The 24,613-nt window shown below is 39.5% G+C and overlaps 8 protein-coding genes and 1 long non-coding RNA gene across 13 annotated transcripts; 3 read left to right on the top strand and 6 right to left on the bottom strand.

The window, feature by feature from the left end:
- Nucleotides 1-1,040: 1,040 nt before the first annotated feature.
- Nucleotides 1,041-3,209, top strand: LOC110858858 (D-erythrulose reductase). Its single transcript, XM_022107745.2, has 4 exons — nucleotides 1,041-1,199; nucleotides 1,494-1,670; nucleotides 1,939-2,174; nucleotides 2,799-3,209. The coding sequence occupies exons 1-4, from the start codon at nucleotides 1,142-1,144 to the stop codon at nucleotides 3,081-3,083; spliced, it is 756 nt and encodes a 251-aa protein (XP_021963437.1). The 5' UTR covers nucleotides 1,041-1,141; the 3' UTR covers nucleotides 3,084-3,209.
- LOC110858857 lies at nucleotides 3,123-5,729 on the bottom strand. The gene is made up of 2 exons (XM_022107744.2): nucleotides 3,363-5,729; nucleotides 3,123-3,276 (listed from the first exon to the last, which is right to left on the bottom strand). The coding sequence occupies exons 1-2, from the start codon at nucleotides 4,102-4,104 to the stop codon at nucleotides 3,233-3,235; spliced, it is 786 nt and encodes a 261-aa protein (XP_021963436.1). The 5' UTR covers nucleotides 4,105-5,729; the 3' UTR covers nucleotides 3,123-3,232.
- Nucleotides 5,730-6,492: 763 nt separating this feature from the next.
- Nucleotides 6,493-11,610, top strand: LOC110858777 (CAP-Gly domain-containing linker protein 1). Of its 3 annotated transcripts, none has more exons than XM_022107649.2 (7): nucleotides 6,493-6,868; nucleotides 9,755-9,928; nucleotides 10,214-10,624; nucleotides 10,704-10,770; nucleotides 11,051-11,123; nucleotides 11,200-11,265; nucleotides 11,382-11,610. In XM_022107649.2, exons 1-7 carry the CDS (start codon nucleotides 6,847-6,849, stop codon nucleotides 11,406-11,408), a joined length of 840 nt encoding a protein of 279 aa, XP_021963341.1. In that variant the 5' UTR covers nucleotides 6,493-6,846; the 3' UTR covers nucleotides 11,409-11,610. The 3 variants fall into 3 exon arrangements, with proteins under 3 accessions (XP_021963341.1, XP_021963342.1, XP_035714851.1); XM_022107650.2 differs by lacking the exon at nucleotides 6,493-6,868 and adding an exon at nucleotides 8,050-8,421; XM_035858958.1 differs by lacking the exon at nucleotides 6,493-6,868 and adding an exon at nucleotides 9,182-9,265.
- Nucleotides 11,547-15,000, bottom strand: LOC110858776 (cytochrome P450 18a1). Its single transcript, XM_022107648.2, has 8 exons — nucleotides 14,838-15,000; nucleotides 14,658-14,778; nucleotides 13,402-13,505; nucleotides 13,204-13,342; nucleotides 13,000-13,137; nucleotides 12,533-12,783; nucleotides 11,886-12,453; nucleotides 11,547-11,824 (listed from the first exon to the last, which is right to left on the bottom strand). The coding sequence occupies exons 1-8, from the start codon at nucleotides 14,926-14,928 to the stop codon at nucleotides 11,755-11,757; spliced, it is 1,482 nt and encodes a 493-aa protein (XP_021963340.1). The 5' UTR covers nucleotides 14,929-15,000; the 3' UTR covers nucleotides 11,547-11,754.
- Nucleotides 15,001-15,150: 150 nt separating this feature from the next.
- Nucleotides 15,151-18,917, bottom strand: LOC110858721 (fumarate hydratase, mitochondrial). 2 transcript variants are annotated; one of them, XM_022107581.2, is made up of 9 exons: nucleotides 18,671-18,917; nucleotides 18,283-18,450; nucleotides 17,198-17,326; nucleotides 16,844-17,134; nucleotides 16,625-16,780; nucleotides 16,257-16,556; nucleotides 15,944-16,185; nucleotides 15,735-15,882; nucleotides 15,151-15,666 (listed from the first exon to the last, which is right to left on the bottom strand). In XM_022107581.2, the coding sequence occupies exons 2-9, from the start codon at nucleotides 18,421-18,423 to the stop codon at nucleotides 15,535-15,537; spliced, it is 1,539 nt and encodes a 512-aa protein (XP_021963273.1). In that variant the 5' UTR covers nucleotides 18,424-18,450; nucleotides 18,671-18,917; the 3' UTR covers nucleotides 15,151-15,534. The 2 variants fall into 2 exon arrangements, with proteins under 2 accessions (XP_021963273.1, XP_021963274.1); XM_022107582.2 differs by lacking the exons at nucleotides 18,283-18,450; nucleotides 18,671-18,917 and adding an exon at nucleotides 17,395-17,546.
- LOC110858722 lies at nucleotides 17,558-18,439 on the top strand. Of its 2 annotated transcripts, none has more exons than XR_004836876.1 (4): nucleotides 17,558-17,680; nucleotides 17,781-17,948; nucleotides 18,131-18,232; nucleotides 18,299-18,439. It is a non-coding gene; the product is annotated as an uncharacterized LOC110858722 (long non-coding RNA). The 2 variants fall into 2 exon arrangements; XR_002548767.2 differs by having other exon boundaries at nucleotides 17,563-17,680; nucleotides 17,798-17,948.
- A 153-nt stretch (nucleotides 18,918-19,070) lies between the features above and the next one.
- LOC118438529 lies at nucleotides 19,071-19,808 on the bottom strand. Its single transcript, XM_035858977.1, has 2 exons — nucleotides 19,526-19,808; nucleotides 19,071-19,462 (listed from the first exon to the last, which is right to left on the bottom strand). Exons 1-2 carry the CDS (start codon nucleotides 19,806-19,808, stop codon nucleotides 19,071-19,073), a joined length of 675 nt encoding a protein of 224 aa, XP_035714870.1.
- A 60-nt stretch (nucleotides 19,809-19,868) lies between these two features.
- LOC110858732 lies at nucleotides 19,869-22,121 on the bottom strand. Its single transcript, XM_022107593.2, has 7 exons — nucleotides 21,936-22,121; nucleotides 21,655-21,872; nucleotides 21,379-21,465; nucleotides 20,965-21,300; nucleotides 20,521-20,879; nucleotides 20,267-20,369; nucleotides 19,869-20,208 (listed from the first exon to the last, which is right to left on the bottom strand). The coding sequence occupies exons 1-7, from the start codon at nucleotides 21,970-21,972 to the stop codon at nucleotides 19,969-19,971; spliced, it is 1,380 nt and encodes a 459-aa protein (XP_021963285.1). The 5' UTR covers nucleotides 21,973-22,121; the 3' UTR covers nucleotides 19,869-19,968.
- Nucleotides 22,122-22,498: 377 nt separating this feature from the next.
- On the bottom strand, nucleotides 22,499-24,599 carry LOC110858675 (chromobox protein homolog 1). Its single transcript, XM_022107511.2, has 4 exons — nucleotides 24,377-24,599; nucleotides 23,981-24,172; nucleotides 23,690-23,894; nucleotides 22,499-23,602 (listed from the first exon to the last, which is right to left on the bottom strand). Exons 2-4 carry the CDS (start codon nucleotides 24,154-24,156, stop codon nucleotides 23,378-23,380), a joined length of 606 nt encoding a protein of 201 aa, XP_021963203.1. The 5' UTR covers nucleotides 24,157-24,172; nucleotides 24,377-24,599; the 3' UTR covers nucleotides 22,499-23,377.
- Nucleotides 24,600-24,613: the final 14 nt, after the last annotated feature.

Below are 24,613 nucleotides of genomic sequence, written 5' to 3'. Positions count from 1 at the left end.
ACATACGCCGAGGAGGTCAACGCCCGCGCCAATTTCATTTCAGCAGCCGAGGCGCTACCAGGGACGACAATTTCGTTCAGAACTCCAGTCTTCTATAAGCGATATGTAATCGTGAAATCCCTTAAAGAACCGGAGTGAGGACGATTTTCCGATTCAGGGATACACAATCGCCGCTGCAAAAGAAGTGCGGTGTCTTTTACGAAGCAGCGACCTGCCGGTGGTGTGCTTCGTGGGCGAGGACGAGAAGAATGGGACAGAGACGGCAAGACACTGTTGGGCGGCCATATTTTGGAACGAGGGGGAGGATTATGCGTGTTCCGTAAAAGACTAGAACGGGCACAATTCCGGAGCAAGGGTCCCTCAACACGTAAGGGGGTGGAATTATAAATGCCGCCCAGAAAGCGTGCGACCCAGTGCAAAGTTTTAGTATCGTGCATACAGTTTTGGTTAATCGTGTGTTTTCATGTAGGAGAATAAATTATTGTTTAGAGAACATGCTCTTGCTTGCTTTATTACCTTTAAGGGGTTTGGCCAAGAAGAAAAAGTTAACTATTTATTTCGTAGGAATTAACGAAATTATTAGATGTACCTTGAAAAATAATTAGCTCGATGCCATTAGTTTATTTGCTTACTTGTTGCTTGACATTGTAGAATGCTTAATGCTTTTTATTAGCGAATTACAATTAATGTACAATGAAAATTATTGGATGAGATAATTATGCCGACTTTGATGAAATTATTTATATCAATTTAATAATTAAATTAATAAAATTTTAATTAACTGGCTAATAGCGTTTTTGTACCGTTACAATTTAAAACATCCAAAATTATCAGTAAGCTTAATAATTCCGAACTAAAGATTTGTATAGATTTAAGAAAAAGCATAATAATGTGGGGATAATTGTAAGAATTGTTTTTGTATTGTATTATTATTATTATTGGGTAATAAAAAATGGGAATTCAGATTGGCCATGCATGTAGTCGTGATTTTGTATTGATTGATTGATAAGGTGTTATCATGGGTGATAAGCATAAATAATTGGGTAAAACCTAGTTGTCGTGATGGACCTGCTGAGATTCATTTAGACAATTTCATTTACATCAGACAATTTCGACCGTTTGAATATAAATTATCCTTCTCATGGCGTTAGAAATTTCATTCAAAGGGAAACATGTCCTTGTCACGGGGGCTGGAAATGGTAATACATAAACATTCACTACACTCTTAGAAATCTGGTATAGTCCAGCAGGTATTGATTTATCGGTATTAAAGTTGCTACCTTTCGTATTAAAATCATACTGGTCCATAAAAATTTTCCTAAGGTAATATGATAAAACCTTAATAGGGGGCTAATACCACTTATCCATACCACTTTGGTAGAGCCATATATTATTATAATACCGCTTGGTATAAGTTTAATACTGGATTTCTAAGAGTGTGTTATGCAATTAATTTAATTTCAATGTCAACAATAAAAATTTTCTCGTCAAAGGAATTGGTTTAGCCCTGTGTGAAAAATTGTGGAGTGGGGGCGCCCATGTGGTCGCGTTGGATAAATGTGACCAGAGTTTGGACAAGTTAGTGGCCAAGTGTCCCGGCGTGGTGCCGGTTTGTGTCGACCTTCTCGACTGGGAGGGGACGAGACTGGCCCTCAACGAGGTGCTGAACGGTGAGTATAGGACAATAATTTAATGGCATCGTCATAATAATTTTTAGCCCGGCTTATGTACCCGAAATGGTTGTCTGTGTGTCTGTCTGTTTATCGATTACGCTGGTAAACCTTATCCAGTCGACTCCTGCAAAATTAGGAATCCAGTTTGAAGAAGAAGGAAATGCGGAAAAATTGTCGTGGTGGTGGTGTATAATCCACCTCGACTATTAATAAGAACGCCTTAACTCGGGCTATATAACGCTGCATTCTGATTTTATTACCACAGAACCGCTCCACGGCCTCGTCAACAATGCAGGAATTGGTGGAGCTGCCACGTTTATGAAAACGACCCCAGCCATTCTCGACCCCGTCATTGGACTTAATGTGAAAGCGATCGTGAACGTGTCGCAGGTCGTGGTGGGTCAAGCGATCGCGGCTGGAAGGGGGTGCAACATTGTGAACGTGTCGTCACTCGCGTCCCGATTTCCGACGAGGGCATCCTGCCCGTACAACCTTTCAAAGGTGTGTCTTCTTAATTATTAGTGCAGTAAAATATTAGTATTTTGGTCAAGTCGTAAATAAATAGCAGGTGTTTCCGGTTTTCAAAAAATATGTCCGTCCAGATTAAAAATCAACCCGTCAAAAAAATTGGATTATTAACAAAATAACTCGGTGGCTGTGTCCTTTCAAAAATTATTGAAGGTGAAAGTTTGATTTAGATGGTATAAAAATCCGGATTTTTCCGGAAACTCTGACCTTCGACAATAACTTTGAACGGGACCGACATTGGAAAAATTTCAAATTAGTGTCCATTTACTTAGTATAAGATTTGCGAAAGGCACAATCTCACAATGTGCAGGTTTGGCCGAGATATTTGCATCCGAAGAGGAGAAAACGAGCAGTAAATTATTTGCAAACTGTAAAATTTGCCACATTTGGGACGCAAATATTTCGCCAAACCAGCGCATTTGGGAAATCGTGCCTGGTTCAAATTAAATTTTATTGGCACTAATTTGGTCAAAATTGAAGAGCATATATGGTGGGGGACCTCCATTTCAATTTTTGAAATGGTCCAAATTTTTGGGTTGATGTATTATCTATTTCCAAAAAAAATATAATAATTTTTTTCATGTAAATATTTCACAGGCGGGTGTCGACATGCTGACCAAATCGATGGCTTTCGAGCTGGGACGGCATAAAATTCGGGTCAATTCCGTAAATCCGAACATAGTGATGACCGCGTTGGCGGAGGAATGGATGCGCGCGGGTGATGGGGCCGTGTTGAAGGGGAAATTGGTCGGAAGAACGCCGCTGGGTCGAGTGGGCGCGGTGAGCGAAGTTGTCGACACTATCCTTTTCCTTCTATCCGATTCTGCGCCCATGATTCATGGACAAAGCGTTTTTGTCGATGGGGGCTTCTCGGCGGCATAATTATGATCAATGTTCATGGTAAAAGTAAAATTTTGAATATTTTCGGAAAAGAAAAATTTATTACAGATATTTGGTGTGCTAAATTATATATACAAGTAATTAAATCAATATATAAGTCGACCTTGATTTGATTTGATCTGTCTGCTCATTTACTTTCTTCTCGAACAATGCGTCATGCTCACTTTTACCAGATCTGTAAAAAGATGTGGGTCAAAATTATCTAGATGTGTGCTATACAGATTTCCAAAAATTATGTACAAATTTCCAAAAATTACTTACCTGGATGGCATTTCTTATCACAAACGAGAGCGCACTCATTCTGGTAGAGAAAGCGATTCGACCCGCAAACGAAATTAAAATCCCCTGGACAATTGCAACTTCCCAAACAGTCCAGACCTGGGTCATGAGTTGTTTTTGTTGGTGGTGGTCGTCGGGTCACTTCGGGGTCAAAGTTGAAACTATTTACTTGTTGTTGCCCCCCATCCACGACAATATTTGACCCTGATGACGCTCCTCCTCCTCCTCCAGACTGAAACTGATTAACAGAGAAGGATGACGAATCCTGGCCAAATGATGACATTCCTCCTCCAAGGTTATCGCCATCGATGGGAAATTCTGGCGGGATTTCGACCGGTGGGAGAAGTTCGACCATTTCTCCTCCGATCGAGATCAATGGTCGGTTTGGAATTGAGACAGGTTGGGGACGTGGTTGAGGCTGTGGGGGAATTTGGGGCTGAAATTCAGGGTTATTTCCTGTCACAGGAGTGGAAGCTCCACCTCCACCTCCAAATTGTATTAAGGGAGGGATAAGTTGTCGTGAGGGAGTATTATCAATAATATTCTGCTGTCCGGTACCCTGCCGGATTTCCAGGGGGTCTCCTTGTCCTGGTTGTGACGGTTTTACTGCCGGATTTTCTGATAACGGCGACACCGCAACGCCACTACTTCCTCCACGTAAAATGCCATCCACTCCCACAAGCAGGACACAAATCACTCCCCCCAAAAATAATCGTGACCCCATTCTGATCTCTTCTATGTACGAATAAATGTGGAGAATTTTCGAATTGGAAAACCGTGAGCAAAGATTTGTGCGTAAAATCTCCTCACTCTGTTAACCGTAATTAAAGCTGCTGATGTCAGTAGATGGTTATGAAAATGACATCGCAAAGTAATGAATAAGAGAAACTTTCGACCTGATTTTAATGTCTTAAAATATTGTCATAATGCGTCATAATTTATTTTTCTAAGTTGGTATTTCCATCGCCATTTCCCTTTCTCTCGACGATGCTACATACAATTATTTAAATAAGAAATTATTACTCAAATCATCTCCACATTTCCATTTAACGTTTACACACAACAGGCGAAGAAGGAAAGTTCATTTGAAAACAAAAATATCTGTAAAATATTGGTAAAACCAAACCAGGCACGGAATGACGAACTGAATTCATTTGCATGCATGCAAATTTTGTACCGAAATATGCAAAGCAAACTGGAAATCAGTTAACTTTTAACTGATTACGTTAAGTTGCACCATTAAATTAAGTTTGTTAGAAAATACAAAATAATATTAAATCATGTCAACTAGTGGCTTTGTTCTTTTTAGAAAAACAATCATTGGGTATGTACATACTAAATATTTCTGTAAAAATACTGCCACATTTAAATATGTATGCAAACGAATTGATAAACTACAATTATGCCCATCACAACAATTAAGTGCTTAATTTTTCGGACACACATCCAACTCTTGACCCACCCACAATCCCTCCATAATTGCATACTACACACACACATCTCGTATACCTCTCTCATAATCGGCAACGTGATCCGCAACCATTTTTTTACAGATTTTTCCCCCTCACTAATCCTAAGAAATCTTACATTTTCTGACAAAAATCATGACTCGTTCTCCCACCACCACTTTTACATATGTACAGATATTCACGAAAAACTAATTAATCTCCTTCATCCTCTCGAAGAAGAAGAGGTTCGAACAAGGCTGCTAATTGCCCACACAAAAGACGCAGATACATAAATCTCAATGAGTGTTTTACAATAATAAATCCATAATGCAGGCAGTAATAACCGTGTCAGCAATTATTCATTACGCAATAATAATAATAATACCATCTCTGAAATTACACTCCCTCCTTAGATATTTACCATGAAAATACACATATTTTACCAGCAACACCTGCACAAAATCTGTCCGTCCTACCGATCAGGGTGTGATTAATAATTCCCTTAAAAAGCAGAATAAAATGGGTGCAGGCAGGCAGCAAATTAAAAACAGCAGAAATCAAACCCTGAGCAAAAGTCACGAAATTAATCCTGCATGTCCTGCCCACTGGATTATGTACAAATGGCTAAAAGGTCCTTTTTTACGGCGAAGGTGTCAAAAGCGTCCACATTTTACAGTACAGCATCCTCTTCACGATTAGCTGAACCGTGTCCACCTCCGTCAAGACGGGGACACAATTAATCCTTAATTTTATAATTCGTCATAAAATTAAAGTAAAATACATATCCATCCATCCATCGATTTGTCGTTACATCATGAAATGAAATGAAGTATTTATCATTATCACCCATCACGTGTATATACCAGGCAATCCAATAATATCTCAAGTGCATACTTACTTATTCTCTGGTGGTTACTTGTTGATGTCCACTCCGCCTGCCAAACATGGACATGAAGGTCAATAATTATTCACTTCTTTACGACTTTGTGAATTGTTTTACTTACTTTTTATCCTCCTCCTCCAGGGATAACAATAAGCCACCAGCAATACACCACCTGCATGCAAAAATACATACTTGCAAAAATATTTACTCTCCTCTTTAAACCGTACTTATTAGCACGTAATTAAATTACACGGGGGACCACCACCGTCCAAAATAAATTGCAAATTTACGTATGTATGACACTACTCATAATTATAATTATAGCTCATCGTACACACGCCACTATTATTATGCAAATGTGATGCCAAACTCAAATCCGTGTACTGATTTCATTTGATTGGGAATGTATGTGCAGCGTCGAATTTTTCATACGTTCTGGAAATTTTTTATTACTGTCGTCCCCCATTATTTGCATGGACGCGTTTTCTCAATGGGAAAAAATTCGCAATATTTCGCATAAAGGGGACCACTACTCGGGGGCGGATTAGATTTTCTGCCAATATTTATTCTATTTCATGCCTTATGGTGTTTTTTACGACTTTTTATTATGACTGGAGTGGAGATAAGATGTTGCAAATAGTCATGCCACGATATTTCTCCAGTTTTTTTAAGTCATTATGCAACACTGACTAACTGACTGACAAGACATGCAATTGTTTGTATATTTTTGAGCCGTTCTTCTGCTGGACACCCACCGATCGTCTGATTTCCAGCTTTATTCTTTTATTGCTTTGTCCCTAGTCGGACCAAGTCCACTTCAATTCACGTTCCCCGACCAAGCACAACTTCGTGTTTTGCATACGGATTAAGTAATTTAAGTGTTCATTAAAACCATTGTTTTACATGCATAAATTTAATTAACCGTGTATTAATTAAAAATAAGTACATAATTGTCCAGAAAGGATCTAAAAATAAACTTGAATTATAATTAAGTGCTTAAAAAATCAACTGTTGGCGTGAAATTGACTCAATTTTTGTCACAATTTTAGCCAATCTTTTTTAAAACAATCGTTCGTGAACTAAATTTAATTTTTGTCCCGGATTTATAAAACCGATAAGAAAACCAAAAATAACAATGCCGGTCCAGACTCAATTGGGTAAGAGTTATCATAAACAATGCTAAATTATTTGTCTCACTTTGCCTCAAAAAGAATCTTTCCTAAAAATCGTCTCATATTTCCCATTCGTTTATTTATTTATTGAGAAGTGTGTAATAATTACGCTAAAATTACCCCATTACTACTTTGCATAATAAATAATTACTTAATGCCAAATTAGCATGGATTCATAATTCTTCTCACTCACGTAATCAATCATCTCGTCAATTCAGCACTATTGTCATCTCATTGTCATCATCATAATTCGACGCCCTCGACTTGTCATTCATAATTTTTTTTCGTGTGTGTAATTAATTGTTGGCAGATCAAATCAACTTTTTAAATAAAATGCAATGTAATGTAGTGACACAAACAAATAGGAAATAAATCGAGCCGCATTCTCATTTTATTTCAAGAAAAGCTGCTGCTGCTACTGCCGATCAGATTAAAATCTCTCGAATTAATTTATTACAGTCAACAAACAAGTCATTTAATTATTGTTCTGATCTCTCCTCTTTTACAAATATGGAATCTTGCTCGTCATGAGTAATCCCAATAACTTGAACTTATGCGTCCTCCTTTCATAAGTAGATACGTACATATCTCAACCATCGGTTATTTAGTGACCAGTGGCCGCGGAAGCTGTGGGGACATTAACATTGTAGGATAGGGGAGGGAGGGGTTTATATAACATGGGGAGATGATGGGGACATCGAATAACCGTGGGGACTGTCCCCACGCTTCCGCGGCAATTTACTGTTAGTGACCACTAAAGCAGTGACCATGCATCCTTCCTCTATCTCTGAGTACGTGACATTGACACTGACGCACAAAAATATTTTGGATACCACTTTTTTTACGACGTGACGCTGGGGGCGTGTTACGTACATACGTGTCCCTTAAAGTGTAAGTGTGTAAGTAAGGTCGGCCAAGATTGAAATGTGTTATCTCCCATATTTCTCTGCCCATGTTGTGATAAACGGAATATTTAACAGGTGAACGAGATAGCACGTAATGCAGGCAGGTTCATATTTAACAATGACAGATATTTTTTATGTCGTACTTACTTACATGCATGAATATTAAGTTTGAACATCATTTAAAGAGATTCACAAGATTCGCCTATTTGTTAGTCAGCAGAGCTGCGTTTTTTCATGATTCACTATAGAATGCAGTTCAATAATACTTGTCGTCGTGGTCGTCGTGGGTGAAGCTCCGTTTCTAAAAATCATCCTTCTTCTCACACCACAAAGTTGACATATTTGGCACAACGTGCATTAAAAATAACTGAGCCAATCCTTAAGAGAACAACGAGAATAACGTTACGTTTTGTTTTACCAATCAATACATACATAATTCTGCTCGTCCATCTGAATAACTTTTCTACATGCATTGAGACACAAAGCAAAAAGCGAGTTACAAAGTTCGTCAGCGTCTCGAAAAATCAGATTCTTTGAATATTTCAAAAATTTCGTACCTGTTTTTATCAGAAGAGACAAGCAATTTAATTAGTTGCATTCAAAGTCAATTAAGACAAATCAATTAAAATCCAGGTAAGTGAAATTCATCACCTAATTATACAAATTGCACGCTAAATATTACCTCAAGTTCAAAATAAAGGGTAAATTCTGTACAAAATATTCAAAATATTTCCAGCCTTCAAAATTACTAATTTTTAAAATTCGAAAATATTTCTCATCCTTCTCCAAAACTAAAAATATTTCTGCTCTGTAAATGCGTTGCAAATAAATATCTAACAAAAATTAAAGTGACCTCATTTTCTACGAAATTCAAGTTCAACTTTTAAAATAAATCACAACCAGAAATTTATATTGCATGATGAAAGTCTTAAAAATTGTGCATGTAATTTTTTTTGCGAGAGGTGCGCCCAATTTATTTCCTCATGCCTCATTTGTCACGCCAACTTTTGTGTCGCGGCGTGGGCGTCGGTTTTACTTGTACTTCAACTTGAACTTGATTTCGTATCTCATCTCTCTCTCTTTTTTTGACAACTACCACTAACGAAACACCGCGTGGGATTTACACAATGAGCACACAAAGACAAATGGCTACATGATTACGGTACGAAGTTGCTTTTCTGGACAAACAATGTGCAGATTTTCGCAATAAAATAAAACCAATCATCATCATCAAGGTAGAGTTTGCATTCTTAATTAGAAATGAGTAATGAATTCGTGGTTAGAAACAATGAAATGAAATATTGGGCACAATTTTTTGGCAATGATTTTTTTTGCACAGAATGCAGAAGAATTCTTTGGGTTAGGTATTCGCAATGAAATAAGTCTTTGCTCGTTCAGGTGTTTGCTAGCGTTCGTAATTTTTGTGAAGGATGAAGTAATAAAATTGTTACTAAAAAAATATTGAGAAAATATATAGGTAAGAATTTTGGGCAGGTGTTTTTGCATAACATTTTTGACCAGTTTTGACGCCATTTCGACATTATTTTACTTATTTGTTTAATAATTCGTATTTATTATGTACAAATTTGCGTAAGAAATGCCGTTACATATTATTATGCAAAAATTATTCAGCTACAAGTGCAAACTAAATAATTAAATTTCCTGCAAAAAATACATCTTTGTGATACATGTCTTTGTTAAGTACTTAATTTCCAATGATTATCGGTTGGGAATTTACACATTTTTTTACAAAGATGAAATGTTCTGACTGGTTGATAAAAATATGCAAAATTTGATCAACAGCTTTTTACTCGGTCAGTCAGTGCCATAATTATTGAGCATTTCACGAAAAATTAGCAAATATGCCAAAATTTCTTCCGCTAAAATATGACAAAATGAATTTTCTCAACATATTTGCACCACATGCAAATTAATTAATTAATAATGTACGCCTTTGGTTTCACAGACCCCTCCTACTACGGCGTAATGGACCCATCGTCCTCCTCCCTGTCCGACCTTATGATCGGAGACGTCATCTACATCAACGGCGAAGGCGACTGGCGTGGGAAAATATGTTTTCTCGGAAGCGTTCAATTCGCCAAGGGTGACTGGGCCGGCGTTGCTTTAGATCATCCCATGGGTAACAAGTAGACCTTTGGTCACTTTGCATAATTGATGTTGCATAATTACATTTTACATAACGCTCGTTTTACATAATTATCAATTATCCAATAAAGACTGTTATGTAAAATGAGTTTTATGAAACAAAAATTAGGCAATTATGTTACGAAAACGCGAAAACGCGTTATGAAAACGCGTCCGTTATGCAAAGGTGCATTATGTAAAGTGACCTAGGACCAACAAATAATGGTCAACTTCAGGTCATTTTGGGGTCATCACTATTTATTTGGTTATCCATAAACAGGTCACCACGACGGGACTGCCCACCACCGCCGGTACTTCCAATGTCCCCCGAATCACGGCATTTTCACCCGGATCCACCGCCTCTCTAGAAAAATGCTCATTCCGGAAACCTTAAACGGCGAAAAATTAGGACTCACCAAATTCCAGAGGGAATATTCCGCCTCTCCCGAACCCATTTTGCACCCACGCTCGAAATCAAATTCTCGGGAATCTTCCCCTTTCGGATCCGGATCACTGCGAAGCGTGTCCTTCTCACCGGACGAATCTGGTGGTCGCGGGAGGAGTCCAACCCCGCCGATATCTCGGGAGCAAGCCCAGCTAAAAGTGGGTGACAGAGTTATCGTCAAAAGCTCCGTGGGCGATGCGAAAGTTGGAACTCTTAAATTTTTGGGAACCGTAGAATTCGAAGAGGGTAACGATATACAATTTTTTATTACGTCCATGTTTCAAAAATTGAAAATGAATGGTAAGAACTTTGAAATTTTATTTAGGAGTCTGGGCAGGGATTGAGTTGTCTTATCCAATCGGCAAGAATGATGGCACCATTCGAGGACGAGAGTAAGTAGTAGATTTTGTACATCTAAACCGCCCGTATGAAAATTTGTCCATTTTTCTCACGAAGAAATGTGCAGTGCATGTTTCGGCAGAAAATAGTTGCATAATTAATTAATTCTGCAGATAAATTGCCTGCAAACTTATATCCTGAAAAATTATGCAGAATTCTGCGCATGCCTAATTCCTGATTCCTGATGGAGGGGAAAAATATTTCACTTGTCGATTTTCATACGGGTGGCGGTACGAACGCACCCCTAAGTTTTACGACCCTTATCTTCTGTAGATACTTCCGTTGTGAGCATCCCTACGGTCTTTTCGTCCCCCTGCATAAGGTCGAGTCCAGCCCGGCTAACAAGGTCGATTTAAGTTTTAACGTTATTAAATTTTTCATTTTAATTTTATTCAATTAAAAATTTTAAACGAAAATTTCAGCTCGGAAAAAAGATGGGCACACGGGAGAATTTGTACGCCGTCATGTCCTCCACCAGAGGAGTCAGGGTGAGAAAAAGTTACAAAATTGCACAAAATACTCTTGATGTGTCCTCTCTGGAATTTATATTAATTTCTCCTTTAATTTAACAAATTTGTATGCCCAAATCTTAATTGCATTCCAGGCCGGCTCATACGAAGACTATTACTGAAGCAGATAAGCTCCGAGCGTCCACGTCTTACCGCAACCATAAATACGTACTTAAATATGTAAATATGCACAAAATATCAAGCAACAAGACTTATCAAGTTACTACTAAAAAAAGCTAACTTATTAACAAACCCATAAATAAATGAGCTTCTCTATTTATTAACCAAAAAGAAGTTTTCGCATCTTATAAATAAATATATAAATAACCATTTCAGTCATTTCAAAAATTTCAAAAAATTAATTGTGATATCGATTCAATAAATTTAATTGATCCGTCACGGAATTAAAAACCACATTAAAAACCACGAGAAAAAACACATTTTATCTTATTCTTCATCTCAAAATATTCACAGCCTTTCCTCCACAATGACCCAGAACGGTTTCGGACACAAGACGAGTCCGGGTTTGACATCATTCCTGACATTTATAAATAATTTATTTCTATTTGAAATAAAATTTAAAAACTGGAATTATTTACCTGAAATCCGGGGGATTACTTGGGTCAGCAAATTTAAAGTTGAACCTTTGCAACAGTCCGGCGAGAAAGAGGAAAAACTCAGTCTGCGCCATGACTTCGGCCAAACAGACGCGTTTTCCCACCGAGAAGGGCACCACGTTCTCATTCTTTACAAACGTAGACGTCCCAGAAGACGTGGCGAGGAATCGTTCCGGTTTAAAACTGTCCGGATCCGGAAATACTTGTGGGTCGTGATGAACTGCGTACAAATTTGGCATGACGATACATCCTGCGGGAAGAGTGTAGCCGGCAAGGGTCACTTCCTCCGTGGTGGAGTGAAGAATAGCCCCCACGACGATGGACGAAAGGCGGAGGACTTCGGAAATGACGGCTTCCGTGTAAGGCATTTCTTTTCGGTCGGACGTAGTGGGGAGACGAGAACGGCCGCAAGTGGCGTCAATTTCGGTTTGGATGCGGGTCATGGCCTCCGGGTGGGAGCAGAGGTAAAGGAGGGCAAAGTTCAGGGAGGAATTTAGCGTGTCTGACCCTGCCGTGAAGAGATCTATGAGGACGTGCAGCAGGTTATTTTCTGGAATTAAAGATAAGACATCATGATTAAAAGTAATCGCCCATCGTCATAAAATGATAAACATTGCTCCCTCACTCACCTCCCACTTCCCCATAAAAGCTGGACTCTGTGTCCTCGGTCTCTCTAATCTTGGCAAGATAAACGTCAACAAAGTCGCGGAAAACGTTGGGAACGAAGGTGGCCTTGTGTTCTTCTACGACACCACGAAAAAGGTCCTTCAACTCGGCCACCACCTCGACGACGGAGTTATATCCAGATGAGGACGGCATGAGTTTCGCCAACCAGGGCAAGAACCACAAGCTTCCTGCCACTTCGGGGTCGATGAATCCCCTGCAAAAGGAAAATCAGACGTTAAAACGCTATATTCTTTGTCACGCTTTATAGATTTTAAGATATGATGGCTCAAGTAATTTTTAGTATGTAAAGAATCCGTCAAAATATTCGGGAGTTATCGAGATAGGAAATTTTTGCAAATCTTTGCAAAAGTTTTAAATTTAAATTAGTAATTCATCCATCATTTCGAAAATATTTTCCTGTTCCACTCACTCGATACACATCCTGTAAAGTTCCTGAATCCTGACATCGTTAACGGAAAATTTATCACCCACGAGAATCGACCAGAGCGCGTTGATGACAAAGAGGCCAAAAATGTGTTTTAATTCGATCGGTTTGTTCGTGTTCTTCCTGCAACAAGGACACAATTAATGGTACGACGATTAATATTTATATTTATGCAGGTTATTTTAGTACCCGAAATAGTCGACCAACTCATGCACCTCTTCCTCTACGAGTTTCTCCATCGATTGCTTCCCAAAGCCAAGGTCTCTCAAAGTTTTCAGGGTGAAGCGACGCTGTTCGTAGCCGGCAGGACCGTCGTTAAATGTTATCCCTGCATTTTAATTGTTCAGTTACGCTTTAAAATATTGTCCACATTTCTGACTGACTCACCATCTCGAGATAATTTCATAGCAAGTAAGTGATTCGGCCGTCCGGAGAATGTGTCACGTCGAAGGGCGTCCTTTATCATGGGGAGCGTATTCAGAACCACGATTCTAGAGGATACAAAAAATACAGAATTATTAGCCGGCCCAATTTCCCTCTGCAGGGTGTCCAAAATCGCATTTTGAAAACCCGAGTTTCAATTTTTCCCAATAAGTTTTCCTGAATCCGGGTTTCGATTTACTCCAAAACATGCTTTAAAACGAAGTTAGGTAAAATGTAGAATATATAACAAGATTTAGGTGTTAATTTTGGAAAAAAAATCGAAACAGTACAGAATAATGTAATAAAACATAAAATGGACATTGTAGACTCAATTGTTATAGTAAAAAAACCTACAGTGCAGACTCCATATAGCCCGAGTCAGGGACAGAGTCCCTGAATCGGTGATTCAGGGACCGTATTGACCGACATAATACACAAACTCCGTGTTTTGGATAGTTTAATGTGTGTTAGATTTTTTATTATTTGGCATCAAATCCCTAAACAACTTGAACTTCCAAAGCTGTGTGTGCTATCCAGAAGTGGTTTTTATCCCCCATACCAAATTTCAGATGGAAATAGCAACTTTTAAAAACGGTATGGGTCAGCCTCCAGGGTCACTCTGGTTGCACTTTGCTCACTTCAAATTCTTTCGTAGGAAGCCATTAAGTATCACCATGCCGGATTTCATGTTTTTTAAAGCAATTTCTAAAAATCGGTATGGGTCACCCCAACAGGGTCGCTCCAGATAAAAATTTTACTAATTTCATATCATTCCTACATTAAGACCCATTAGCAACCTCTCTACCAAATTTCAGCTCGATATGATGATTTTGAAAAATCCGTATGGGTCACCCTATGGGCTCCCTCAAATTGAAAATGTTTCCAACTTGAAGTAATTTTTATCTATTAGGAACCATTAGCAACCTCTGTACCAAATTTCAGCCTTCTACGACAATTTTGAAATTTTGGTGCATAATACCCCACCCACTCCGATGACTCCCACGGGTCAACCACTGGACCGATTTCACCCATCTTCGAACTCGTTTCCTAACTTTGTCCAATATGCATATGGTAAAAATTTCAAGTCAATCGGTTCAGCCGTTTTGGCTCTATCGTGCCGGACAGACAGACAGACAGACGGACGGACGGACATGACGGTTCCATAAGCCCTGACTCGGGCTAAAAATCGAAACTCGGCTTCTAATGCCCAACTCACTTACGGATATGATCCATAATAAAGGCTAAAAATGGGACCCCATTTAGTCCCAATTTCACCCAGTTTCTTGTGTGGCGTAGCTCCAAGGAAGGGCAGATAACCAAAGATCGGGATTCCCATTGGACCTGTGTTTTAAATAAATCATAAAAGTTGCATTCCATTAAATTACGATTATTAAATTAACCTGGAGGAAAATTTGCTGGTCTTTTCTGGCTCAGGTAGATCCAGAGGAAGAGCAGCGTTGCAAAAATGAGGGAACCTATTTCCAAAAACATTTTTGCGAATTGTTATAAAATATCTGTCAGACAGAACTGACAGAAGCGACTAATCAGACAATTACGCATATATAATTTCAGCTAACAAGGCGTGGACAGCTGCATCCGGTGTGGTAGTTATATGGTGATACCGGAAGGAAATAGTTGTGATAAATCATTCCTAAAAATTCGACCACATAAACACCAACACCAAACCAAACCAGGAAAACAATCATGCCAATATAGAAAATGCAATTTTGTCTCGGTTTTTATTACGTTCCTTTTTATCCTCATTTTGCATAATATTTAATTACACCTTATTGACTTGGGAATAATTAAAACTAAAATCCTGAGCAAGGTTTAGGCTAATTTTGTTTGATTATCACCAAGTACATATAACAACTTGCTCTGGTCTAATTACATTAATATGTAGGGCCATGATTTAATTATTGACACATTTTACCAATTAATTTTATCATTAATTCCTACACAATTTAATTTACATTTTGTCACCGAAAATTCTCAAGTTTAATTGTTGACTAACATCGGTTCAGAGTCGACAATAGTAGCCCTTCATTGACGTATCTTTTTCTTGTCCTAATATATTGCTTATTTAGCTGTCCTTGTTTACTTGGGCCCCAACATGTCTTCCGGTTTGACCCACTTGTCGAAATCCGCTTCCGTCAAGTAGCCCAATTTCAGGGCGGATTGTTTCAAGGTGGTGCCCTCCTTATGAGCTGTCTTTGCAATCTTGGCAGCCTACAAAAATATCACTTAATATGATATCTCAACCGATAAATCGATAATCAATCGTTATCCAATTATACCTTGTCATAGCCAATGTGTGGATTTAACGCCGTCACCAACATGAGCGACTCGTGCAAAAGTTTCCCAATCCTATCCTCGTTCGCTATAATCCCATCGACACAATTTGTCGTGAATGCTTTACAAGAGTCGCCCAAGAGTCGGATGGATCTGCAAAAAAACAATCAAACACTTGTTAATCATGTCTCGCCAAATATTATGCAAATCATACCTCAAAACATTTGCGACCATCATGGGTTTGAATACATTGAGTTCAAAGTGTCCATTGCTCCCTCCGATGGTGCACGCGACATGATTCCCCATCACCTGCCCGGCCACCATAGTTATGGCCTCGCACTGCGTGGGATTCACCTTTCCTGGCATGATCGAAGATCCTGGCTCATTCTCCGGCAGCGACAATTCCCCCAAACCACAGCGCGGACCTGACGCCAAAAACCGGATGTCGTTCGCAATCTAGAAAAAATTGTAAAAAACACAATTTACAAATAAGCCACAAATAAAAAATATGGACGTTATCACATTACCTTCATTAACGAGCAAGCGACCACATTAAGGGCGCCGGAAACCTCAACCAGCGCATCGTGACAGGCCAGCCCTTCAAACTTATTCGGCGCAGTGATAAATGGAAGTCCAGTCAGGGCAGCGATCTGTTCCGCAATCTTCTTATCGAATCCGATCCTAGTGTTGAGTCCCGTGCCGACCGCAGTTCCGCCAGCGGCCAACATGTAAATGTGAGGCAGCGTGGCTTTCACCCTTTCCACCCCAAACACCATTTGTTGCACGTAGCCAGAAAATTCTTGACCCAACGTGAGTGGAGTGGCATCCTGTCAAAACAATTAATTAATTTTAAAAACTGCCGCCTCCGCGCTTACGCTTATTCATTCATGCCAACCTGGGTATGCGTTCTCCCAATCTTGATAATCTTTTCGAACTCCTTTGACTTTTTTTGTAACGCATCCCTCAACAATTCCATCCCGGGGAGGAGCGTGGAGTTGATTTCCATTGCGACACTGATGTGCATTGCGGTCGGGAAGGTGTCGTTGGAACTCTTGTGAAAATAATTAAGTAATTATTGTCACCACTTGATAAGCTCGAGTCCTAAGGGTAATACCTGGCTCTTGTTGACATGGTCGTTAGGATGGACAGGGTTTTTCGACCCGAGGACACCACCCATAAGTTGGATAGCTCTGTTGGAAATGACCTCATTGGTATTCATGTTGGTCTGCGTTCCTGACCCGGTTTGCCAGATGACGAGGGGAAAGTGCTCCTCGTACAGCGCGCCGCTAATCACCTCGTCGGCAGCGGAACAAATTGCATCCGCCACTTTGGGGTCAAGGCCGTACTCTTTGTTCACTATGGCGGCAGCCTTCTTCAAAATCCCCATCCCCTTGATGACCGGGAGCTAAATGTATCGGGATAAGATAACATAACATGGTAGCACTTATTATTTATCATCAATTTTTACCGGCATCCTCTCTGGATTTCCACCGATGGGAAAGTTCATCACGGAGCGGAGCGTCTGCGCCCCATACAGTTTATCCGCTGGGACTTTAAGTTCGCCAAATGTATCCGCCTCCAGCCGGTAGTCACCCTCCTGCACAAATTTTAATACAAATTAATCAGACATTGTCTTTTCTGTTATTTTTTTAAAGTAAACTTTACAATTTGCATTTGCGAGTCGGCCAACGATTCACACATTTTGATTCCGTTTCCAATTTAATAATAACTTGGTAAAGAGAGAATAATAATTGATTGGGAAAATAAATTATTTAGGGAAAAGGCCGAAGGTAGGTAGGTAGGTAGGTAAGTAGAGAGTTTTGTGACTCGTGACGACTTTTTTTGTGACTTCCGGATTTATCGATTCTTCCTCCTCTTATTCACACTAACACTCGGATCGATATCACACCACACCGAAAAGCAAACAACACGCAACCACCGACCAACAACCGTAAGGAATTTGTCTCCAAATTGAAATAAACTAATAATATCGAACAAAAATATGGACAGACTTGCTTCCAGCAGAAAGGATTTGTTTTGTTACTATGTAGGTTGAACCTTTTTTTAGCCGTGTGCAAATTCAGGCATGTGATGGTCCACCAACAGCATCATCGTCATCCATCCCCGTTCGGCGTTTGTGTGAAATAGTGAAATGCATAAAAAGATGAAGAAGTCGAGCAGCAGCATCCATTCAAAGACAAAAACTGCACGGAACAGGGGTACGAAATTTTTCTATAAGACCACAACATCCGAAAAACAAAAAAAAAAAAAAACAAAACAAAAAATTCTCCGAGGTTCCTAATTAATAATTTTGGCACTACAACTTCGTCGCTAGCCGTTGGAGAAACATTTTTGTATTTGGCATGTCGTGAACTTGTAAAAATTCCACTGTTTCGTGCAGCTCGACCAGATGAAAGAATAAGATGATGAGATGAGATGACGTGAATATGACGACACATTATTATGCAACTGGCCATGATTTTCGTGACATTCTGACTTATTGGTAACGCGGTACATATTTACATATGCCACGTGTAGATAAGAAGCACCCACCTTTTTCTTACTCCAGGATGACCCAGTCGTGGCGAAACATCTCGCCAGGGAGGAGGGACCATGTTGATGAAGAATCTTTTGATGGTGGTGAGAACAACAGGACGATCTGGTCACCAGTACTCCGAGGACGCGACAACTCATTATGGCAAGAACTAGTGGCGAAGAGATCTATAAAGAGGGAGGAGAAAAATGTTTAAATACAATTAAAATAATTGTACATAATTTCTTCATGATGTGTACTTAATTTTTCTGATTTGAATTGAATTTGACAAAATAAAAGCCCACCAAAAAGAAACTACAGCGATAAACCCGAACTTTTGCCCCTTTTCATAAAACAAACTAAGCATCCTAACAATTATTAATAGCAATAATTACCGGAATTACTTACCTAAAAGTTTGATATAAAGTTTACTATTAAAAATGAACCGGACACAGATTCACTTCGGGTCAGGTCAGACAAGGTCACCACGCCCAATCTATTCCTTTGTAAAGGGGATAACTAACTATATATACTACCCACCTACCACGAAATATATATAATTAACTACTCAATTTCGAACAATTTACTCCAATTAATTAAATCCGGTGAATATTTTTTTCCCGAGTATTTAAATGAAAACCGAACTCGGACGGGTTTTTGGGCTGGAATGAAGGGGTGAATTGATTTCTCCCATTTTCTACAAATCTCAGTCACCGTAAACAAACAAAACCGGAAGTGGACACTTCAACTAATTTGGTATTAATTGACCCATTATCAAGCCATTTTTATCCAAGCGTACTAAAACTTTTTACAAAAAAATTAGGATACAAAACATCCCCCAGAACATGATAATAGTGAAATATTTCCATAAATTTTGACTCGGTCGATACTGTCGCAGTGGTGACCAGCCCGCACTGTGCATTTCGTCTTGATCCCCTTCATCTCCTACTTCGGGGGGCTTAATCTTCCCCACATCCACATCGGCACCCTTCTCGACAGGAACGTCATACGTCGCGTCGAAAATGGGCACGTTACAGCCATCCGTTTCACAAAGACAGGTTGTAAAACCATCAGAAGGGTCGGTGGAACACGTCGTCGACGACGACGAGCCGTTTTTGCCACGAATATGCTCTGTACATTCTCTTGAAACAGATCTCGAGTGTTCATCATGGATCGACGAATTTGCGCAGAGCATAATTCCTACGGGCAGTAAAAATTTACAAATTTTACGAGGGTAAAATCATCGTTTGATAAATAACTTACCACTCGGCTCATGTGGGTCACCGCATTCTTTGAGTAATTGGATGGAAGGGGTGTCACGGAGACACTGGGCGGCTGGCGAGCTGGGGGGCAACGTGTCCGAGTTGTGACCACGATCCGTGTCGTAAATACATATGAAACACTTCAAGGCGAAAGTCGCTACCGGAAGATGGGCGACGGCGACCAGGACTAGAATAAATGCGGTTTTCATAAAAATCGTCATCCTCTTCAGCATCGATTGACAGATCCCGGCCACAAGTCGAAATATATATCCGCGGCTATACATTTCCGAAAAAAGTATCCATGCAAATTACGTATGTAAAATAAATGACGCTACAAAATGTACTTAATGTCAAGTAACATTAATTAACTTTTACTGATCAAAATCATCTCATTCATTCATTATTTTTAAGGTTGAAGCACAAAAAGGTATGAAAATTATGTCGTCAATACTGTCTCTGTTGACCTTGATGACCTCCATCATGCCAGTCATTATTCAAGTTGCGTTGTTCATGCTGATTGTCGATCCCTTGGTCGTAAATCCAGTCGGCTCCCTTTGCCTGCTCGGGCGTGGTGAGAAATTCGTCGCCCCGACTTTCGCCACTATCCACTCCACGTTTCCCATCCTGCTTCTTCTTCGCAGCGTAGGCCTGGTTAAAATCAGTCTCTTCCAAGTGGTCGACCAACTGTAAAATTTTAATTGCAATTAGCAAAAATAAAAATTATTACGAATTAATTATTAACCTTGTCCAAATCCTTTCCAGTCGGTGCTGACGTTTGGATCGCTTCTCCCAAAAGGTCTACCTGCTCCTGAGCAAGGCCAGAATTTTGTACGGCACGGACGAGTCTATAAACAAACCCGGAAGTTGGTAAATGTGTAAAGCATCTAATTTAATTTTTGAAATAGTTCAAAGTTTTGGGTTGATTTTTAAGCAAGAAATCTCGAGGGTGATTTTTCTAGAACTGATAAAGATCTGTGTACGACTTGGTGTACGCACCTTGTCGAATTAGCCCTGTCCAACCCGCTCAGCTCCGCCACGGTTTGCAACCTCTGTAACGTCGCGACATCCAAGGGCTGACTCAGATCGGGTTGTTGTTGTGGCTGTTGTGGTGGTGGCGTCACTGGCGATCCTGCTCCTCCCAACGCCGCTTTAGCCTTGAGTGCCTCCAGCAGTTCGAGTCCCGTGGTGAGTGTCATCTTACCCGAGGCGAACTCCGTTTGAAGATCGAACACTTGTGACCTCGTGAGTTTGAGTAAGTAAGCCTGCTGAACGAGTTCGAATGCCTCCTTTCGTGGAATAATATGACTCGCCAGAACCCATAAATTGTCCAAATCCTCGGGTAAAGCTGGTGCTGTCTGAATAATTGGTACAAATTAACACAAATTGTGAAAACCATACAAAAATGCATGCAACTGACATCGAATAACACCCCCAACTTACCAACGGTGTACCAAAAAACACATGTGGCCCACCCATCAAATCTGGCGTTGGCGATCCTCCCGCTGCCCGCGCCGACCTCTTCCCAAACGGACTGTACAGATCAGACTGCGCCAAACCTGCCCACGTCTTGCCAACCCGATTACTAATTGAAGCCATATGGTTATTGTTATCTGCATTATTAATCGCATTTCTGGGCAAATGCTCCGACGCGACGGTATCATACTGGGAATTTTTCATGTTCGAATCCACCACTGCATCTTCCAACGCGCGACGGACGCGTTCCGCATAGTCCGCAGAGGTCGCCGGGTTCATCATGACTTTCTTTAGATCGACCACCTTAAAACATAATTCGGTCGCGTGTAAGGAAATAATGCCAACTTTTTGACACCGCCCATTAAATTCACTTATTAATACCTCGTGATACTTCAAGTCCAACGCCCTCACCGCTCTCAGGACGCGTTCCGCCTTTGCATCCGACAACCCAGCACCCTTCGTGGCGGCCTGTGATAAGCAAATTAAAAAAATTATGACGACTAGTTATTTAACGAAGGTAACAAAATACCTTTATCATCTTCTTGTAAATGTCTTGATAATGAATGGCAGATAGCATTCGAAATATTGACAAAAGAAAGCAAAACTTTTTCTTCGATTTTTCCACTAAACTCGTGTAATCCAATTATTAAAAAATACCTTTAATTTCATCCACTCGACGTCTGGAATGACATGCTGGGTCGCACCGGGTGTGGGGGCGGTCGTAGTTTGGACTGAAGCATGTAGCGTATTGATCAAGACGGACCCAACGTCGTCGTCATCCAGAGGTGGACCTCCACTACCCATGATCGCACTTGGCTCGCCATGTGTCGACGCGATGATGAGGACAAGAAGGGTGAAAACTAGCGGAAATACTCCTGAAGAGAAGAAATACGATTAGAAAAATTGACATTTTATAGTGACAAGGTTAAATTTATTACCGCAAATTCTTCCTTCCTCCCTGTAGAAATTGGCCATCGAAATTACTTAGTTCGAGATTTTTTTTGAGAATTTTAAGATTTAAAAGAAGGAGGATTTTTTTCTGGCTAGACTACTGGACTTGTTGGATTTAGTTGAACAGTGACAATGCAAGTTGGACTCTTGATTATGTAAATTGGTTGTCTGTCTTCAAATTGAAGTATTGGTTGGTGGTCAATCCCCAATCCCGAGCTCACTTCTATGCATTCCTCGGGTTGGCTTCCTACATTTGTAAATTAGAATATCTCATCACCAAGTCCAAGAAAAATTTAGTTAAATTGAGGACATTCACGTGTAAATTACCATCCGACCGCGTTCATGGCCACGGTTCTACAACTTTCATGGTTTAAAAGATGGAGGAAATTATGATTAATTAGAATATTATTATTATTGTTTGATTTTTCCATTGTTAATAGATAATGATGGACTAAGATTTGATACTTTTCATGCGTGATTACATAATTGCTCCTACGTAATCGTACGATTTTTAGTGTCCCCGACAAATTAAGGTTAATAATTTCTAATGTCAAATCTCAAATCCCATTTTTATTTACCAAATAATAATAATACAATACAAAAACAATTCTTACAATTATCCCCGCATCATGTTTTTTCTTAAATTTATAAAAATCTTCAACTCGGTAAAATTAAGCTTACTGATAATTTTGGATGTTTTGTAACGGTACAAAAACGTAGTCATACTATTAGCCAATTAATTAAATTGATATAAAAAATTTCAACAAAATCGTCATAATTATCTCGTCCAATAATTTTCGTTCATACATTAATTGTAATTCGCTGCTAATAAACTTTTTAAAAAGCACAAAGTATCCGACAATGTCAACCAACAAGTAAGCAAATAAACTAATGGCATCGAGCTAATTATTTTTCAAGGTACATATAATAATTTCGTTGATTCGTACGAAATAAATAGTTAACTTTTTCTTCTTGGCCAAACCCCTTAAAGGTAAGCAAGCAAGTGTATGTTGTATTATATTAAGAGACTATAATCACCAGCAATTAATTAATTCATCAGTTAACTCTAGATATAAATGTGTTCAAAAAACACGGAAAAAAACGAAAACGACAACCCATCAGGATGCAGTAAATCTTATATAAAAAAAAACAATAAGAAACCTGATGGATCCAAATAGAAGATTAACTTATGCTAATAATAATTATAATTGCTAACAATTTACTTAATTAATACAATGGCGACTATCAATCACTTCCACCTGTATTGTAAATTCTGCAACTTGCTCAACATTTCTGGGGATTAATTGGATTGTTGTAAATGAGATAAGATAAGACATTAAGATAGATGCGCGCAATTAGTACGATGGAGGAGGAGGAAACCAGCAGTCTTTCGGTTTGGTAGACTTTTTTTTTGTTCTTGGGAATTTATTTATTCGTCCCCTCCGCTCGTATGCCAAGTGAGACGCTCTTCATAAAAGCCAATCACGACCTGTGGACACTTGACGTTGGCCTGTCGCGCTGGAACGAGATCCGCCTCATCCGTTTCCTTCCATTTCATGAGAAACATCAACTCTCCAGAAGAGTCTGTCGCCCCGATGATCTTCTCAGGATCGAGACCTCGATCAAATCCAGTCAACTCGGCACGAGCTGCCTCCTAGAGAAACGACACGCAATTAGTTAATGTGGTAATAAAGATAAATTATGCGCTCGCTCATCTTTTCCTCAAGTTATATACACTTACCCGTCCAACTTTTGCCTTCTTTGCTCCCTTATCTCCTCCACGCTGCTTGTTATCATCCTTGTTCTCCTCGAGAAGACGTTTCTTGCTCCCTGGTCCGCTCTTGGACGACTTTTTAGCTGCCTCCTTTGCCCTCCAGTCAACCTCGAATGCTTCAATCAGTTCAGGACAGCCCAAGTTCTCCTGCGGCTCCCAAGTGTTATCCTCTCTGGGACATTAATTAATTGGTTTAATTATTATTATCACACTCGTCCAATTTAATACAAAGTATTAAGTAATAATAACTGTACTCACTCTCCATAACCTTTCCACTTTAAGAGATATTCCGTCCTGCCGGTCGCGGGGACAATTCGCTTGTCGAGAATCGTCTCTACAATGTACTCCTCCTCTTGTTCAGAAGTCTCCCCTTCATCTCCGCTAGCCTTCGCCTCCTCCATGTCAGAGTCCACGTCAGATTTGCCACGACCCATTTTTAATTCTTATTCTCTAATAATAAAACAAATAATTTAATAAAAATACTATTAAAAATCAATCCTCCCACATTATTAGTCATATTCCCACAATTACTTAAAAATTATCCCCCCAACCATTTCATAATTATACTTCAAGTCAACAATCAAAATCAACTCGTATTAATTGCATTATTCAAGCAATTAAATATTCTTGCAATCAATCAAACAAACAACTTACCGGAGAATGACAAATAGTAAACTGCTTAAAATTCGTCTGACTTGTAGCGGTGCAGGTGCGTCTTAATTGGTGATTGAAAGAGGAAGACTTGGCGACAAATGACCAGCAATTTCCGACAAGAACAATTAACTTTAAATTTAATTTAATTTAACCGACAAGAGAAAATTCTGAAGGAAGGAAGAACGTTTTCTTGACTGTCGAACTTTCAGACGAGAAGAAAGAAGAATGCCACCGACT

This window comes from Folsomia candida, unplaced genomic scaffold (genome assembly GCF_002217175.1).
Source record: "Folsomia candida strain VU population unplaced genomic scaffold, ASM221717v1 Fcan01_Sc022, whole genome shotgun sequence".
Lineage (NCBI taxonomy): Eukaryota > Metazoa > Arthropoda > Collembola > Entomobryomorpha > Isotomidae > Folsomia > Folsomia candida.
The sequence above is the reverse complement of the archived record's forward strand: the minus strand, read 5'-3'. Positions and strand labels throughout refer to the sequence as shown.

Excerpts from the sequence above, each read along its gene's own strand:
- LOC110858777 (XM_022107649.2), top strand. The coding sequence starts at position 6,847 with ATGCCGGTCCAGACTCAATTGG. Across the intron at positions 6,869-9,754 it reads GCCGGTCCAGACTCAATTGG|ACCCCTCCTACTACGGCGTA; the intron begins GTAAGAGTTATC and ends TTGGTTTCACAG. Across the intron at positions 10,625-10,703 it reads AACCGTAGAATTCGAAGAGG|GAGTCTGGGCAGGGATTGAG; the intron begins GTAACGATATAC and ends AATTTTATTTAG.
- LOC110858858 (XM_022107745.2), top strand. The coding sequence starts at position 1,142 with ATGGCGTTAGAAATTTCATTCAAAGGGAAACATGTCCTTGTCACGGGG. Across the intron at positions 1,200-1,493 it reads TGTCACGGGGGCTGGAAATG|GAATTGGTTTAGCCCTGTGT; the intron begins GTAATACATAAA and ends TTCTCGTCAAAG. Across the intron at positions 1,671-1,938 it reads CCTCAACGAGGTGCTGAACG|AACCGCTCCACGGCCTCGTC; the intron begins GTGAGTATAGGA and ends TTATTACCACAG.
- LOC118438529 (XM_035858977.1), bottom strand. The coding sequence starts at position 19,808 with ATGTATAGCCGCGGATATATATTTCGACTTGTGGCCGGGATCTGTCAA. Across the intron at positions 19,463-19,525 it reads TGACCCACATGAGCCGAGTG|GAATTATGCTCTGCGCAAAT; the intron begins GTAAGTTATTTA and ends TACTGCCCGTAG.
- LOC110858857 (XM_022107744.2), bottom strand. The coding sequence starts at position 4,104 with ATGGGGTCACGATTATTTTTGGGGGGAGTGATTTGTGTCCTGCTTGTG. Across the intron at positions 3,277-3,362 it reads TGATAAGAAATGCCATCCAG|ATCTGGTAAAAGTGAGCATG; the intron begins GTAAGTAATTTT and ends ATCTTTTTACAG.
- LOC110858732 (XM_022107593.2), bottom strand. The coding sequence starts at position 21,972 with ATGGCCAATTTCTACAGGGAGGAAGGAAGAATTTGCG. Across the intron at positions 21,873-21,935 it reads GGAGGAAGGAAGAATTTGCG|GAGTATTTCCGCTAGTTTTC; the intron begins GTAATAAATTTA and ends TCTTCTCTTCAG. Across the intron at positions 21,466-21,654 it reads TCGAGTGGATGAAATTAAAG|GCCGCCACGAAGGGTGCTGG; the intron begins GTATTTTTTAAT and ends TGCTTATCACAG.
- LOC110858721 (XM_022107581.2), bottom strand. The coding sequence starts at position 18,423 with ATGAGTTGTCGCGTCCTCGGAGTACTGGTGACCAGATCGTCCTGTTGT. Across the intron at positions 17,135-17,197 it reads GAAATCCAGAGAGGATGCCG|CTCCCGGTCATCAAGGGGAT; the intron begins GTAAAAATTGAT and ends CGATACATTTAG. Across the intron at positions 16,557-16,624 it reads TTGGGAGAACGCATACCCAG|GATGCCACTCCACTCACGTT; the intron begins GTTGGCATGAAT and ends TTGTTTTGACAG.
- LOC110858675 (XM_022107511.2), bottom strand. The coding sequence starts at position 24,156 with ATGGGTCGTGGCAAATCTGACGTGGACTCTGACATGGAGGAGGCGAAG. Across the intron at positions 23,895-23,980 it reads AAGTGGAAAGGTTATGGAGA|AGAGGATAACACTTGGGAGC; the intron begins GTGAGTACAGTT and ends TTAATGTCCCAG. Across the intron at positions 23,603-23,689 it reads AGAAGGCAAAAGTTGGACGG|GAGGCAGCTCGTGCCGAGTT; the intron begins GTAAGTGTATAT and ends TCGTTTCTCTAG.
- LOC110858776 (XM_022107648.2), bottom strand. The coding sequence starts at position 14,928 with ATGTTTTTGGAAATAGGTTCCCTCATTTTTGCAACGCTGCTCTTCCTC. Across the intron at positions 12,784-12,999 it reads CTTTACAGGATGTGTATCGA|GGGATTCATCGACCCCGAAG; the intron begins GTGAGTGGAACA and ends TTCCTTTTGCAG. Across the intron at positions 11,825-11,885 it reads AGTAATCCCCCGGATTTCAG|GAATGATGTCAAACCCGGAC; the intron begins GTAAATAATTCC and ends TATAAATGTCAG.